The 17,807-nt window shown below is 43.9% G+C and overlaps 1 protein-coding gene across 2 annotated transcripts; it reads left to right on the forward strand.

Annotated features, from left to right (window-relative positions):
• The first annotated feature begins 2,051 nt into the window (after positions 1-2,051).
• Positions 2,052-5,725, forward strand: LOC122061444. 2 transcript variants are annotated; one of them, XM_042624703.1, is made up of 3 exons: positions 2,052-2,210; positions 2,332-2,493; positions 5,396-5,725. In XM_042624703.1, exons 2-3 carry the CDS (start codon positions 2,371-2,373, stop codon positions 5,489-5,491), a joined length of 219 nt encoding a protein of 72 aa, XP_042480637.1. In that variant the 5' UTR covers positions 2,052-2,210; positions 2,332-2,370; the 3' UTR covers positions 5,492-5,725. The 2 variants fall into 2 exon arrangements, with proteins under 2 accessions (XP_042480637.1, XP_042480636.1); XM_042624702.1 differs by lacking the exon at positions 2,052-2,210 and having other exon boundaries at positions 2,217-2,493.
• Positions 5,726-17,807: the final 12,082 nt, after the last annotated feature.

Genomic DNA, 17,807 nt, shown 5'->3' on the forward strand with positions numbered 1-17,807 from the left:
GATCGGTCTTCAACCCACAGAGGGCTAGGTTTAAAAATTTTAACTTTAAATTTTTTTTGTCCTGAATCATAGTCAGGGTGGGTAAAGATTAATATCTATAGCTTACCTTGAGCCCGATCCTATTTTTTACCGTAACTTTTGACCCTACCTAACCAGGATCTTCTATTTTGATTTATTGAGTGTTCGATGGCCAATTTTATAACTTTGATAATAATTATCCACTATGGTTGTATAAACTACTTAAATTTCTTATGCAATGGTGTTTTTTAGATTTAACTTTTATTTAACTTTTAAATTCCAAGGGATTTAGATGCCATCAAGGGCCAAGTATACCTTGACTAGATGGCAAACCAAGTCAAGACCAATCAAGTTCATCCCGGCTCGGCCCTATCCAATCAACACCAATCAGGAGAGGTTTGGGTTGGCTGAGCCTTGTAGAGTTGGGCTACGATTGAATTTTTTAAGCCCTAAGTCAGGGTTTAGGGCGGGTTTGGGCCCAACTAATGGTATTCAGGGTTGGGCTAGGGTTTTAAGAAGCCCGACCCTGTTACAGCCCTAATTATGGTTGCATCACCTTCAATCTTGTACAAAAGGTACAAGAACCAATTCCATACTACTTTCTCTTGTCTATTGCTCTCTCTCTCTCTCTCTCTCTCTCTCTCTTGTATATCCTACTTGAGTGTCATTGGCCAATGGCCAACCTATTGGGCAGTAGTAGGGCTAAGGGCCACCTACTCCCACACTCACACACACCCCTGAATATGATAGGGTTCAATCCCATGACCTCAACTCTTCACACACCCATGAATATGATAGGGTTCGATCACACACATTCCTCTTGCCTATTGCTCTTTTTGATCATGACACACCATTATTTGGGAGTAGGTTACATCACCCTAATCCCATAAACAGGAAAGGTGGGGCAACAAGGTACAAGAACCAATTCTTTATTACTTTTCTCTTGCCTATTACTGTTTTTAATCCCAACACTTTCTACTACTGTTGCACGGAATTCTGACTTAGGCACTAGAGATTCCCCATCGGAGGTACCTCCGACCCTCTCTCTTGCCTAATATTTGTCTCCTTGTTCTTAGGTACTTTTCAACATAATGGTATAGATTCCAGTGGTAACAACTAACAAAGGCATTTTCTACTAAAAAACATAAGGGGGGATTCAGATCCTCTCCAGTTGTGTTGGGTGTGCAACGCACATCTGATGGTTGGGAACACTCGGGCACTCAACCTAACACACAGATGCACAACCAAGGGGCTCCCAACCATCAAATGTGCGCCAGACACCCAATGCGGTTGGAGAGGAACTTGTTCCCTAACAAGGACGTATAAAAAAAAAAATAAGAGTACAAAATTCTTTTCTTAAGTACTAAACATGGTTTTAGATTTTTCTACCGAAAAAAAAAAGGCTTTAGTTTCTAAAAAAAGAAGAAAAAAGGGTTTTAGTTCACGGTATTGAAACGGTTGCCAAGAATTGATATGGAGTTAGTATCGATTTAATATTTGATTGAATCAACCAAAAGGTGTTCATTTTTTAATTTTCAATTGATACCAACGATTGTGAATAGAGGCAATCTTAACCCTTGATTAGCAATGAGAAAAAAAGTATTTTCGATGTCATACAATCACAAAGTCACGTCACCAATGGAAGAGAGATTCTTTCTCTATGAGGATTCTAAGTATCGGTATCAGATTGGAATAGGTTGTTTTGATATCGGTTGATGACAATACTAATACATGGCCAATCCGTGATTGGGTATTGGTATTGGATCAAAGGTAAAAATGTAAAATTCTAAAATTTAAAAAAAAAAAAAATGGAAAAAGAACTCTGCCAATCCATGTTGCCTACACTTGACCTGATAAGTACTTTGGCAAAAAAAAAAAGAAGAAAAAATGTGTGAAAATCGTCTGCAGCCATTGCACCGGTGCAGTGAGCACTGGGTGACTGGGAACCCCTTGGGGCACGTGCTCAGATGCTCTCAACTATTCGATGTTCACCACACTTCACCCCTTGCTGCAGACAGGATGTGGATTAAAAAAAAAAAAAAAAAATTCAAATAAACAAAATGGTTAAACCGACCGCGCGATCAGAACTGGCTGCGATCCGATTCCAAATAAATTTAGGGTCAAAGTGCGCGTAGTCCGATCGACTCGGCCATGCCCTATGGAGTCCGCCGCAGCCATTTCTTGTGTATGCGGTAATACCCCAAGGGCTTTACCTTCAAAAGCTAGATTTCTCTTGAGCCTTTTAACAAACATAATACTTGCACACTCACACTTGTCTTCTCTTTTGTTGTTATAATACGGACGAAAACAAAGACTTAAATTCTGATCTCGCCTGCGGCAGAGGAGAAAGAGATGGGGTATTTTCTGAGAGTTAGATTAGCATCTTTCTTTGCAGGTGCCGCAACTGCTTCCGCCGTTGGTCTATTTGTTCTTTACAGGGATTACAAAGTTGCTCATGACTCCATCTCTGGGCAGGTTGGTGGTCTCTTTATCATTTATTTCCATCATATTAACTTTTAACCTGTATATTTCAACTTGGAATCCATCTTCTGGTATTTTTGGTGTGCTTTCTATGAAAAAAAAAAACCATTTCAATTGTTGTTTTGCATCTTTGGGACTGCCCCAGTATGAAATTCTTATTTTTTATGGAACGCTAGCCAACCAGATGGGATTCACAATTGCAAGAAAAACAATCTCGAAATGATGGAAAATGATTGTTGCCATTAAGAATTTCCATGAATTTTAGAGTTTGTATTCTTTGCTTTCTTTGGTTTCAAAGATATTGTAGTCTAAATCCTGTGGTGGGGATTGGAAAATCTAAATTGGTGTATTCCTGTAATCCGTTTACTTCTGGAATACATTACTCCAGGAGTCGTTTTTCCTGGAAGGGAAAAAAATTGGCATTTAGGGGTTTAAAAGATTTCACATTCTGCAAGGTGTTAAACTAGGCTAGGTTGACCTGGTTAAGGCTCTAGGGACTAGCATATGCTGAAGAAAATTGTATTTAATAGATGCATCAGTGTATGCTCTGCAGTACATCAGAAAATTTGTCACATAAAATTAGAGAAAATATAAGAAGGAAGGAGGAGCAGATGGTAGGCTTTTGGCACTCTCAGTTGGAAATTTCGCATCTTGATGTCCTGAATAGTTTCCTTACTGTTTCAGGAATGATGATGTCATAAAATCATATTTCAAAAGGTAGAAAAAGCATTAATGGTGATGGGATTATGGTAGTAACTCTGATAGCTCTAGCAGCTGGTAAAAATCTGAGGGTGGAAGTCTGGAAGAGATGAAAGAGGTCAAATGGGGAAACTGAAAAGTGCTTTTGTAGGGGGGGGGGGTAATTCTCCATACTGTGTTGCTAATGTTGGGCGACTGAATGTCCAAACTGCATCCCTGGCATGTGAAACGGAAAGAACATTCATCTCAGAGAAAAAAATTCTTTCAAATAATAAGACTTTTTCTAACCAGTTAAATGGACATGCACACCTCTGGCGGTTTGCAGTGCTCAGTGGAGTATGTGCCTAAGGTTTGGCCACTTGATCAACTCCTCTCAAGTGCATCAGTGCTTGGTTTGCACCAATTTCCTTGCTTTCCAAGAAGTGTGGCCTTCGGTCCCTATTGACTCCTCCGCGGGTCTGTACTTGGCCCCTATGTAGGCCTACTATGTAATGGCCAATAGGCCCTTGAACTTGAACCCAAAAAAAAGTTAAATGGACATCAGGCTCACAAGTCTGACATGCTGAACATCCAAAACAGCATTCAGAGCATCGACTCTTTCCTATATTTCCCTGCTTGAAAGCATCAAGGTGAGAAAACTCGCATGGTCACTACAAATGCTTAAACATTGCCATTCGAAGGGTTATTTGAAATCTGTTGATTATGAACTTCAAACTTAGATGACTTCCTTGATCTAGTCACCGCTTGAGGCTACTCTTAAGTCCACTAGATGCATTGGTTTGCTAGTCATGTCCTTACTAATCTTGCCACTCAGCCATCCCAACATCCTCATTCTAGAAATACTTGTCTTATGCAGCAGTCTGCTTTGGAAAGCATTGCAAATTCTGCTTCCCTCTGCTCCATAACACATGTTTTTTGTGTGTGTGTGTGTGTGTGTGTGTGTGTGGAAATGTGGTGGGAGAACTTGACCTGGAGGCCTAAGCCTAGGACTGCCTCAAGCCTTCAACTAGACAGGTACAAACCACCAGACCAAGCTGGTGTCCGCATGATCTAATAGTTGAGACGTGTGTTTTATTGCCTCTTATCATTTCTGGAAAATTAAATATTATTTTAAAATACTCCTCTACATTTGTTTATATAGTACTTTGGTAGCACACATTCAATTTATACAGCATGTTTCTTGGTTCGTTAGCACTGACATTTTTACCAACTCGAACTTCTTTAAACCTTGGTTTTACCTCTTCTGCATGCTTGTTCTGTATGAGATATCACTAATAAGAATAGAATTTCTATTACCCACTTACTGTACGAGACCTGTAATGAGGGCATTATTCTTTGCATTAAATTTGAGATTACTCTCCCATGTCTAATCATCAGTGCCAGGTTTTGTTTACATGATTCTGCTTGACCTCAAAATAGATTATCTTTTTCATAGCAAAGAACTCCTTTGTTTCCTGATAAATCTTTTTACATTCAAAGATTCCTGTACAAATTGGCACACGTCTGCCATTTCATGTCTTTGGAGCTCAAAGGATACTGAAGAAAATTGAAATATAAATACATAAAAACCTGTTGGCTATTAAAGAATGGAAATGGTGAAAATAGGATGATACGGGAAAAAAAATTGGGAGATAATATCAGAAACCATGAAGTCCATTAAATATCTGCATTTCTTACTTTTCACCTTTGCAAATTATTTTATGTTTAATATCTCGACTCTTTCTTCTTTAAGGGGGAGGAGGTTTTTGTTCCAAATGTATTTAGATCTCCCAGCATTTTAAGCACATCATGTGAGACAGTCAATTCAATTTGTTCTTCGTAAGGATGGAAGTTGAATTGCCCATGATCTTTATTTTGGTAGTAATAAAGGTAATGGTGGGGGAAGAAAGAAAAGAAATGGTGGTGAGCAGCAGACGCCCTGTTCTTTATAATTAAAACAGATTCTTTATTGGAAGCCCAGGATTTATCTCCCTGTGATGATTTTTATTATTAATCAACAGGGATGTTTTGTTATTTTTGTTGGGGGTTTGGCCTATGTATCAAAAACAAGGTAATGCTTAGATCATTATGGGAAGGAGCACTCTAATCCTCTATTGGATAGATATCAATGTGTGGACAAGTTCATATTCTAGCAGCAACCTGAAATAATCTTTGTGAGTTGTTCCACGCTTCTAACAGCGGAACTTTCTTTCTCCAGATGAAAGACCTCTTTGACTCTATGGATGGACGCATCTCAGCTCTGGAGAAGTTGAAAGAAGCTGAGGCTCCTCAGCATGTGGAAGCCACCGAGTAGATATCACTAGAGGTTTGGTTTGTCAGCTCGTTGACATGTTTGTTCTCAACATGCCTTTAATTTTTTTTTTTGGGGGGGGGTTTTGGTTTGGTTTGGTTGGAGGAATAATCACAACTCAGCTGATTTTCATTGACTTGACTCGGTGATTATGACTGAAATGTAGATGATATTCATACAATTTTCTCTTAGTCTTGAATGGGCTTAATATTTTATGCAGCCATTTGGACCATAAAACATTTGCAGCAGTTGTCTCAGATTTTTTTTTTATCGGTTCCCACCATCTCATTAGAACAGTACTTGTATTAGTTTGAAGTAGTTTCACAGAAAAGAACCCAAGGGGGTAGTGCAGTTAATGAGCAACGAATTTGGTACGAGTCGTAAACTCGGATGTCCTAAGTTCAATTCCCACTAGGCACACCTTAAGCTACTCATACGGAGTGTTTAGTGTTCCTCACTGCTTTTAGTGAAAGTTGAATGGTTTTTATTCAACCTCGGTATGATCTGGTCCATACGGGTTGTGGGGTCAGTATGGGCCCGCAAGACTAGTTAGGCCTTCTGTTTGGATACCCGTCGTTAGCTGAAAAAAAAAAAGTATCACAGGCCTGGATACCTGTCGTTAGCAGAAAAAAAAAAAAAAAAAGTACCACAAAAAATGATCGATCTCCCTTCTCCATTTGCATAATGGAGTCAAGCTTCGGAATATTGTGACTGCTTGTTTCTATATATGACAGGGCATATATAGAGTACAACCATGAGGCATAAAATATCTAGAAAATTAAGTCCCATCCATTGTTTCCTTTTATGAGGTTATTGGTTGAAAATCTAAGGCCTAGTTTGTAGGTTGTCATCGGTCAGCCATGTTTCTGAGTAGGGGTGTCAATGGTTTGGTTTGGCCCAGTTTCGGTCTGGGTTGAATCGGTTTTGATGTGGGAATGGTGAAACCAAAACCAAACTAATAAGGATATTTCGATTTCGGTTTTGGTTTGGTTTCGGTTTCTGTTTAGGTGCGGTTTGGTTTCAGTTTTGCTTCAGTTTCTTGTATCAGTTTGTAATAGGGTTGGTTTCGTTTTTTACCAGTTTGGGTCTGATTTTCCATACAAAACTATACAAATTTTGATTTTTTTTGGTATTTTTGGGTTGTTTTTGGTTTCGGTCCGGTTTTTTAATTGGTTTTGGGTTCAATCAGTTTCCGATGCGATTCGGTTTGTAAGGGGAGTTACAATATGTCAAATCAAAACTGGCCCAATAAGGCTTCGGTTCGGTTTGGTCCGGGTTGAATTGGCTCGATCTGGGGCGGTTTTACCAGTTTGGTTTAGGTATTGACACCCTATTTCTAAGGCTTGTGAACTTTCAAGTTAGGAGCTTAATTAAGGATGTGAATTTGAAACCGAAATCGTTTATCGAAACCAAATCGAGCCGTTTACACCGAAATCATAAAACCGTTTAGTAAATGGTTTGGTTTCGGTTTCAAGTTTAAAACCGATTAGTTAAATGGATTGGGTTAATTTTAACCATTTAACCCATTGGTTTCAAACCAAATTGACACCATGAAAATTGACCGTTTAAACCGAACGGATTAACCCGTATAACGATTAAATATTTGGTTGTTTTAACAAAACATAATGGTTTAATTTATAGAAGAATTAAGAACCATAGAGGTTGTCCAACAGTCTATTTAATAATTTACTTCTATTATATAGTTATAAAGTTAAATCCTTGCTTGTTCAATGCCTTATTTAATTTTATATAAGATTGAAGCATTTATCAATAAAAACAAATTTTAGTAAGCATGCGAATAAAGTAACAAATCAATTGCTAACCATTTAGAAACAGTATGGAATAAACCGCGATCAAAACCGTTTAAAATCGTAGAACCAAAACCGTTTACAAAATGATTGTGGTTTTAGAAAGTGCAACCATTTAATAAATGGTACGATTTTAATTTTAGTAAAATAAATATGAACCGAATCAAATCACACCATATACACCAAAATCGAACCGATTAACACCAATAATGGGTTCTAAATCACTGGGCTCTCTCAACTGACTCCACTTGTCTGAGCTTGTGGTGCAGAAAATTCGATCAAGACATGTCAGGGTGCTTGCTCCAAGTGGAACAAGTGGGTATCGGAAGTCAAAATCCATTTGGACCTCATATGCATTTTTGTTTTTTTTTTTTTTTTTTTTTTTTTTGAGAAAACTGTCATAGAATGGTGAGGACAAATTGTTGCAGTATAACAACTCCAACTTGGGAAGGACTTATGGGCTATATATAGTTGAGGAGTAAAGGAGTAAAGGAGTAATGCTCATTAATGCATGAAAATTTCATAATTCCTTCTTACAGTGGCTGTGGATTGGCTCAGGTTTGTCTAGGTATTCCTTAGCTTAGACTCTGCTTAACTCGGTTCACTGAAGCCCAACTATTCAAAGTCTAAACAGAAAGACCTCCTGATCCAAAGCTCTACCATACCAAAGTGACAAATCTCCCTGTCATGAGAGCACGGAAGTTTTATTAACTAACGCATGAGAACTGGATGGTGTCATTTTATGGCTCTAACCACAGTTCTAAGACTTGAATCGGATGGGCAAAACTGGCAATCTGTAACGGCCATTCTGTGCTGGATTTCTAGGGTTCAAGGCACCTGACATCAATCCCGTTACTGATTTCACATATTTGAAACTTGGTCCCACCCCCCCCCCCCCCCACACAAAAAAAACAAAAAAAAAAAAAAAAACTTCAATCACACAATATTTACATGATTTTTAAAGATTGTATATGTCCATCGTGAGATGTGATTTTTTTCACTATCAATGAAGAATAGGGTTATAGCCATTTGTTCTCATGCCTGTCAGATTATAGAGAATGAACAATCGGTCTAAATTTATAGCAAAACCTACATAGGTACACATTACCTAAATACACCCCCAACATGTTTGCCATGGGTGCCTGATATCTCTATCAAACCTTACTCTTTTTATTTTTTTCTTTTTCTAGGGGGTTGGAGGGAGGGTAAAGGAGAATTTAGTTTTCGACTAAAATGAAGTTTGACTTGGAAACAGCCTCTTCTGCGAAGAAAGGGGTAAGATTGCATACACTTACCCCTCTCAGACGCCGTAGTAGCGGGAGCCTCATACACTGGATTGTTTTTTAAAAAAAATGATTAAATTTGACATAATTTTCCCTTCGCTGGAAAGAAAGTGATTAAAAAATAGGGCAGTTGAAAGAAGGTCTGCAATAGGGGGAAGGTTATCTCTTCGTTGGTGATTGAATTGGAGATTCGGAACGGAAATGACAAGTGTGGAAGTGGGAGGAAGATGGATTAGTATTGGTGGAGAGTCTCCCAAGACTACGAAGTAAGAGATGAAAAGAGAAGGGGAGAGCAAAAGGGATAAGATTAGCTTTATTTATATAATTAACTCTCAGAAGAATAGATCAACTAGGGTTCTATTGATCCAACAGAAAAACCCTGAGAAAATTTCTTTGCAGTTCAAGTGCGATTCACATGTTTGCTACAATCAAGTTATGACTTGTGAATTGGATAAAGCTCCAGGTTGATTTTGTCAAAAGCAGGTTGTTTTACAGGACTGATAAGTGGGCTGTGCTCATTTCCCCATCAGAACTAGTACAAGAGTACGATTTAAATTCAACCAAGAAAATCTAATTTCTTCAAGTCAAAATACCCGTAACTTGAATCATACTGGTCAAACTCAGCAACCCGGACCCTTTTGATTTCTTTTGAAACTTCTTTTATTCTTATATCTACTACTATTTTAGACCATATTGGATTCATGTAGCCGAAGACAATTAATTGATGATGAGGCAAAATATGTCCCCTTTCTCAGCACGGCTGAAGCGTGTATGTAAACCTCGACAGAAGACCGACCCACCACCTCAGCCTCTCCTCGTGTCGTGCCGCCACCTCGACCCTCTATCAGGTCGTGCTGCCACCTCGGCCCTCCATCAGGCCATACTGCCATCTCGGCATCCCATCAGATCGTGCTGTCACCTCGGCCCTCAATCAGGTCGTGCTACCACCTCAACCCTCAATCAGGCCGTGCTGCCACCTCGGCCCTCCATTAAGCCGTACTACCATCTCGGCATCCCATCAGGTTGTGCTGCCACCTCGGCCCTCAATCAGGCCGTGTTGCCACCTCGGCCCTCCATTAGGCCGTGCTACCACCTCGGCATCTCATCAGGCCGTGCTACCACCTTGGCCCTCAATCAGGCCGTGCTGCCACCTCGGCCCTCAATCAGGTCGTGCTACCACCTCGGCCCTCCATCAGGCCGTGCTACTACCTCGGCATCTCATCAAGCCGTGCTACCACCTCGGCCCTCCATTAGGCCGTGCTGCCTCCTCGGCATCTCATTAGGCCTTGCTACTACCTCGGCCCTCCATCAGACCGTGGTGCCACCTCAGCCCTCAATCAAGTCGTGTTGTCACCTCGGCCCTCCATCAAGCCGTCCTACCAGTCATCTCGGCTGAACTATCACCTCGGCTCGGCACAGTCAAGTAAGGCACCCAAAAACGTGCTCTCGTCCACTCCTACATTCAAGGAACGTAATTCCTGATCACGGGGGCAGGAGTCTATCCACTACACGTCATCTGAGGTGTCCACCCCTCTCACGACTTGCACCTCCGAGATCAATGAGGAATATTCTCAGAATATTCCCTGGAACCTAGAATATTTCCAAAATCACATAGCCACTCCCCTTAAGGATTCTACGCCTGAACCGAACTCTTCACAAACTCCCCTCCTTCTCTCTCCATCAGCAGTCTATAAATACCAAGGTAAGCCTCCATCATGGGGGATCGATCAATCACTCCTTTTACTGGAAAAGATCTCTTGAGCATCTACTGTGGAAAGATCTGACTTAGGCATCGAAGAGTCCCCTGTCGGGTCAACCCGGATCTCCCCTGTCCTCTTTTCTGTGCAGATCGGCTGGAGCACCAGGAATTGCAGGGAAGGTCATCCAGTCAATTTTTATCGCATCAGATTGGCGCCATCTGTGGGAAACAGTTACAAAAAGTCACCTTGGACCAATGCAATTAAGGAGTGAGAAGGTCGTCTCTTCTACGACAACACGAGTAAAATCTACCCGTGAGTTATCACTTGGACGTCCCCATTCACCACTAATGGCAGAGCAGGAGAATGTCCCAGTAGAGACCCCTCCATGAGGACCCCAGCAAACCAGGCCTGATGCGCAAGTTGTCCAGGGAGAGGGGGATCAGTGCGAGCAAAACCCTCAGCTATCTCGCCATGTCTCATCATCTCGGGTAACTCACCCAAACATGGAAAAGCAGATGCAGAGCCTGCAACTACAGGTGTTAGCAAAAACGCACTGGTGGGGGACTTCATACGTCAGTTCGGCTCAGCACTTCCAGTGCCACGGACTAGTTCAGCTCAACCGCCTAGGCCTGTTTTGGGCAGACAACTCAACGACGAATCTCCTGACAACAGTGTCACCCCTCAATCAACAACAAGGAGGGGGTCGGCCAGAATGTCATGCACTGTTCACTCGATACCACCCCGCTCTCCTACCGAGGGGCGCAGGCAAGGTCTTGTTCTTGCCCAGAATGGGAGAGCTCGTCGTTCCGTGCGTCACTGGAGCCCAAAGACCCATGATGTCCATAGATCCCCACCCCGGGTAGGAAGACGCCATTTGCCGCCTCAAAGACTCATTAGAGGCGTGCGTCTGCACGGAGAAGAATGCGAAAACTCTCAGAGGACAGCTCGGCGAGATCAACCCCATGGGGTTCAGGACTCGCCCATCAGGCTGACCAGAGGCGCACCACAGCAAGGTCAGGATCGGCTTGGTGGTCACCAAGGCCGAGGAAGAAGCCCCAGAAGAGGTGAAAGGGCATGCCGATCCCCGGATCTTCGAGCTGAGGAGAGAAGGGACGACCTGGAGAGCCGCCTCTAGCGCCTCACTGAGCGAGTAGAAGGAATGCAGAGGCAAAGGCACCCAGTCGATATAACTGCAACTCCGGCCCATAATGCACTATCTGACGATCTGATAGACGTCGAGCTGCCCCCAAATTTTGTGATACCCGTCTTCAATGGATATGACGACACCACGGATCCCTATGATCATCTGCTGTATTACAGCTCGGCCATGACGGTTCATGGTAGGTCAGACGCCATTTTCTGCCGAGCCTTCGTAGCCTCATTAAAAGAAGCAGCGCTGGTGTGGATGTCGAACTTGCGGCCTTGGTCCATCCGCAGCTATGAAAAGCTGACAAGAGAGTTCCTCATACGTTTCCAAGCAAGTATGAAGCAGAAGCAAACTACGCAAAACGTGATGAGCATGAGGCAGGGAGCGAGAGAGACTATAAGAGAGTTCCTTGCCCGATTCACCAAGGCAACACTAGAGGTAAAAAAACCTATTGGAATGAGTGGCGTATAGCACGTTGTGCAACGGGGTAATGCACCCTGATCTGGTCCAGTCTCTGGCCCTTGACTTGCCAGAAACAATGCCAAAGCTGTTAAGACGATGCAATCAATACGCCATCATAGAGGAAGTCCTGGCTGCCAGAGGGATAGTTGACAGGGGTGATCAGTCAGAGAAGGAGAAGAAAAGGACTCTGAGGCCTAAGGACGATTCCCGTGAGCCGAAGAAGAATAGAACAGATCGGCAGCTTGACACTGATGAACCTAAGCAATATGAACTTGATCGTTCCCGAACAAACCTACTCTTAGAGATCCAAGATCAAAAGTATTTTCGTTGGCCCAGGCCAATGACGGCTAAACCAGATGAGAGGAACCCCAATCGGTACTGCCGATACCACCGATACCATGGACATGACATTGAAGACTGCAATTCTCTGAAAAGGGAAATTGATGAGCTCATCAAGGATGGATACCTTAACAAGTATTTGAAGCAAAAATATGGAGGAAACTGGCCTGAGCCGAGAGAGATGATGCAAGTCCAAGCTGAGATAGGACTGAGTCGCCAAAGGAACCAATCACTGACTAAGCTAACCCGTATAATAACCAGCCAGTGGGTCTAGCCATTCTAACAATCATGGGCGGACCCATGGTAAAATCAGTCAGAAAAGCCAAAGTACACGTGCAATTTGTATGCATCATGGAACAGCCTGTCAAAGCCCTCAGAACGGATCCACTCATTACGTTCTCTGACAGAGATCTGGAAGAGTTGAACTGGCCTCACAACGATGTTGTCGTAGTTCAATTAGTGGTGGCAAACCACCCCTTCCACAGGGTCCTAGTGGACACAGGAGCCTCCATTGACCTCATGTCCTACGAAGCCTTCACAAAACTAGGGCTTGGCACTGGGACCCTAAAGCCAGCTCCAGGACCCTTGTATGGATTTTCAGGCACACCGGCAGAGCTGGAAGGAGTTGTAAACTTGCCTGTAACCATCGGACAGGGAGCTCAGACAGCCACTACCATGGTTTCTTTTATGGTCGCCAAGATCGCCTCACCCTACAACGTAATCCTTGGCCGACCCGGTCTCAATGGCCTTGGGGCGAGTGTGTCCACTAAGCACATGAAAGTCAAATTCCCCGCTAGCAATGGAGTTGGGGAATGCAAGTCTAGTCAGAAGGAATCCCGAGAATGCTATGCAAACTTCAGAAAATTTGTCAAGAAACCATGCTCGAGCCTAGCATGTACGGTAGAAATTGTTAATTACCGACATGAAAGCCTCCTGACCCGAGCCGAGCCAATAGAATAGCTGCTTACTGTCCCAACCACTAAGGCCAGTAGACACTCTTATCAGTAGACAGTTTTATCAGTAGATTGCATTGAAATCCCATCGATTGGGTATTAGTCTTATAGATTTTATATTGTCATCACCTTAGCTTCCATATCTCAGTTATTTAATTTTATTCACGGAGCGGATTAGATTCTATTTCGAAGCAGTGTATTTGTCCCAAGTGCATACCACCCATCAATATACTATGAAGCTTCTCCCAAATATCTGGCTCTTCTAAGGAAACAAAGACCCTAACAACTAAGGCACAAAGACAGGCTACAGCTCGACAGCATCTAAGACCGAGCTACAGCTCGGCATCATCTAAGATCGAAGTACAAGCTTGGTAGCTTCTAAGACCGTGCTCAAGCTCGACACTATCAAGACTAGACCCTAGTTTGGCAACTCAAGCCCTTACGCATTAAGGCATGCAAGCCCGAGCCCCGGCTCGGCACCTCAAGCCCTTACGCACTAAGGCATGCAATCCAGAGCCCCGGCTCAGCACCTCAAGCCCTTACTCATTAAGGCATTCAAGCCCGAGCCCTGGCTCGGCACATCAAGCCCTTATGCATTAAGGCATTCAAGCCCGAGCCCCGGCTCGGCACCTCAAGCCCTTACTGATTAATGCATTCAAGCCCGAGCCCCGGCTCGGCACATCAAGCCCTTACGTATTAAGGCATTCAAGCCTGAGCCCCGGCTCGGCACCTCAAGCCCTTACGCACTAAGGCATGCAAGCCTAAGCCCCGGCTCAGCACCTCAAGCCCTTACACACTAAGGAATGCAAGCCCGAGCCCCGGCTCAACACATTAAGCCCTTACGTATTAAGGCATACAAGCCCGAGCCCCGGCTCGGCACATCAAGCCCTTATGTATTAAGGCATTCAAGCCCGAGCCCCAGCTCGGCACCTTTAGCCCTTACGCACTAAGGCACGCAAGCCCGAGCACAACTCGACACCTCAAGCCCTTACGCACTAAGGCACGCAAGCCCGAGCCCCGGCTCCGCACATCAAGCCCTTACGCATTAAGGCATTCAAGCCTGAGCCCCGGCTCCGCACCTTAAGCCCTTACGTACTAAAGCACACAAGCCTGAGCATGGCTCGGCACTTCAAGCCCTTATGCATTAAGGCATGCAAGCCTGAGCAGGGCTCAACACCTTAAGCCTTATGCATTAAGGCACGCAAGCCCAAGCCCAAGCCCGAGCCCCAGCTCGGCACATCAAGCCCTTATGCATTAAGGCATGAAAGCCCAAGCACGGCTCGGTAACTCAAAGACCTTAACAACTAAGGCATAAAGACTAGACTACTGCTGGGCAGCATTCAAGACCGAGCTCCAGCTCGGTAGCATCTAAGACTGAGCTCAAGCTCCGCACTATCAAGACCAGACCCTAGTTTGGAAACTCAAAGACCTTAACAACTAAGGCATAAAGACCGGGATACCGCTTGGCAGCATCTAAGACCGAGCTACTGATCGGTAGCATCTAAGACCGAGCTCAAGTTCGGCACTACCAAGACCAGCCCCCTAGCCAGGCAACTTCAAGACCTTAAGGCACCTCAAAAGACTGAGCCCAAGCTCGGCATCCTCTAAGACCAAGCCCAAGCTCGGGATTCTCAAATCAATTCCCAGCTTGGAACCTTAAGCCCTTACGCACTAAGGCATGCAAGCCCGAGCCCCAACTTGGCACTACAAAAGACTGAGCCAAACTCGGTACTGCCAAGACCAAACCTAGGTTTGGCACCTCAAAAGACCGAGCCCAAGCTCGGCACCCCTATGGCTAGGCCTAGGCTTGGCACCTCAAGAGCTCATAAACTACACATGGAATATCAATTCCACACTCAACTAGGGAATGGAGCCACACTCAGACAGCTGTACTGGTCCTTATTCTTCCAACAGTTATTTCGATCCGCTCTCGAAGTACAAGAAAATAAAGAAAAAAGCACAAGAATGCTGAGAGATGAAGACATCAAAACAAATTTTTCATTCATCAAAAAAGTGGAAAAAAGCCCTCAAAGTACATCGATCCCGAAGGAGACATCTACATAAATATATATACAAGGCTAATCTCGAGGGGCTAATCCACGGGCCTAGCTCTTCACTTGGCTGTCCTTCGAGTCGGGTCACCTCTTCACCAATGTCGATCGAGCCGCTGAGCTGCACAAAAGTAGCAGAGGCGGGAATGCGCTACTTATAGTCCGTCAGATCGTAGCCTGGCATCTTACTCAGGATGAACCGGATGGCATCATCCGAGCCAACCTGAAACGAAGCAATGTTAATGTCAACCTACCACTTCTGATGGGCCGAGGGGTTCAGCCACCTCGTTGGCCTCCAGCTCAGCCCGGTGTTGCCTTTCCAGCTCGCCAACTTTAGTTGCGAGCTCTTCCTCCTTGCGAGCACCCCGAGTCTCAGGCAACTCATCCTAAAGAGCATCATTCTCCTTCATCAAGTTGTTGTTGCCATTGAGCTGCTTAGCAACTTCTTGTTCCAGCTCTCTAGCTATCAACTCAACATCATTGGCACGGACCTCCTCAGATCGGGCCATTTTCTTCTCAACCTCCAGTTTTTCTGTAATCTTTTGCAGCTCCCCATAAAGGCGCTTTGCCTCCTCCTTCGCCTTTGAACAAGCGACAGCCACATCCTTGAACCGTTGCGCAGCCTCGACTGAGAAAGTGAAGCAGCGCGTTTCGCACCAAATAGACAGTGATGCCATACGAAAATCGAGATCGAATTAAATGCTCTAGCAGATCGATCCGAACTGCTAGAGCGGGGGGCTGGTGATGAGGAAAAATATACCCCCTTTCTCAGCATGGCTAAAGCGTGTATGCAAACCTGGACAGAAGACTGACCCACCACCTCGGCGTCTCCTCGTGCCGTGCAGCCACCTCGGCCCTCTACCAAGCCGTGCTACCACCTCGGCTCTCCATCAGGCCGTGCTACTACCTCGGCCCTCCATCAGGCTGTGCTGCCACCTAGATCCTCAATCAGGTCGTGCTGCCACCTCGGCCCTTCATCAGGCCGTGCTACCAGTCACCTTGGCTGAACTATGACCTCGGCTCGGCACAGTCAAGTAAGGCACCCAAAAACGTGCTCTCGTCCACTCCTACATTCAATGAACGTAATCCCTGATCACGGGGGTAGGACTCTATCCACTACACCTCATCAGAGGCGTCCACCCCTCTCACGACTTGCACCTCCGAGATCAATGGGAAATATTCTCCAAATATTCCCTAGAACCAAAAATATTCCCAGAATCACAGAGCCACTCCCCTCAAGGACTCTACGCCTGAACCGGACTCTCCACAAACTCCCCTCCTCTCTCCATCAGCAACCTATAAATACCAAGGTAAGCCTCCATCATGGGAGAACAATCAATCACTCCTTTTACTGTAAAAGCTCTCTTGAGCATCTGCTGTGGAAAGATTTAACTTAGGCATCGGAGAGTCCCCCGTTGGGTCAGCCCGGCTCTCCCCTATCCTCTCTTCTGTGTAAGTCAGTTGGAGCACCAGGAACTGCAGGGAAAATCATCCTGTCAATTTTTGCCGCATCAATTGGGATAAGATTATGGTGATTGTTGTTGGTTGCCCAGTCTGGCTTTTAGAGCTATGGACTGCAATAGTGGGGATAAAGATGGTAACTGAAGCACTAGAAAATGGGGGTCTACACTCTACATGCACATCCCAACACCCTTTTTCCTTGACCCTGGTCGCTTTTGCTCCATTTGTTTCTAAAAAACCATGTAGAAGGAAAATTTCGAAGGAAAATCCTACTTCACACTGGCTTTACCTGTTATATCTCCTTTTACAAGAGTTTTAGCCTACAAGTCGAGCTAAAACCGCATTAAGGGAAAATTTTCCATTACAAACTTATTTCCTCATACTAAAGGGTCCGTTTGATTTTGTTTCTACTGTTTCTGTGTCTAGAAACAACAGAAATAATTTTTTTCTATTTTTGTGCTAAAAACGATTTTTGGAATTACAAAAAGGTGCTCGATTTTTCTGTTTCCCAAAACCTTTTAAATAGTGTAATCGAGCTCATGACATGAGTGAAGGCACGATTTTGTAGAAATGTAACTCATGAAATGAAGGGATGACATTGGAGTTGCAAGTACGCTTTGTGAAGATGAGCTTCAAAAGAATGAAAGCAATCCAAAATTGTGAACTTCGCACAATCAAGTTGGAATCGTCGCATCTGGATAGTGAGAAGTTTCAACAATAGGTTGGGATTGGGGTGGGTCGAGTGAAACAAAAAAACAAGTTTGACTTGTTTCTCCATTCCTGTTTCTAGAGATAGAAATTGGCATAAATTTCTATTTTTGTTCTCAAAAGTGAAACGAAACAAAAATATCAAACGGTTTTTGAGGTGTTTTTCCGTTTCTGAACACAGAAAAACGGAAAAACATATTCAGGAAACAAAATCAAATGGGCCTTAACTTCACCAGAAATTACTTCACTAGAAATGGGCCTTTACTTCACCAGAAAGTTTACTTCAAACAAAGGAATTGCCCTCATCAGTGTACCCCTTGATCACACTGCAGTCAATCAGGGAAAGCCCTTAATATAAAATAAAGGCTCCAAGATTGCATGCATTTAGGGCTCCTTGGACTCTGAAC

The sequence above is a fragment of the Macadamia integrifolia genome, chromosome 14, assembly GCF_013358625.1.
Source record: "Macadamia integrifolia cultivar HAES 741 chromosome 14, SCU_Mint_v3, whole genome shotgun sequence".
In the NCBI taxonomy this organism is placed as follows: domain Eukaryota; kingdom Viridiplantae; phylum Streptophyta; class Magnoliopsida; order Proteales; family Proteaceae; genus Macadamia; species Macadamia integrifolia.

What these genes read in the sequence shown, in the direction of transcription:
- LOC122061444 (XM_042624703.1), top strand. Translation starts at nt 2,371, where the DNA reads ATGGGGTATTTTCTGAGAGTTAGATTAGCATCTTTCTTTGCAGGTGCC. An exon ending in ATGACTCCATCTCTGGGCAG is followed by an intron (nt 2,494 to 5,395) that starts GTTGGTGGTCTC and finishes TTCTTTCTCCAG; the next exon opens with ATGAAAGACCTCTTTGACTC.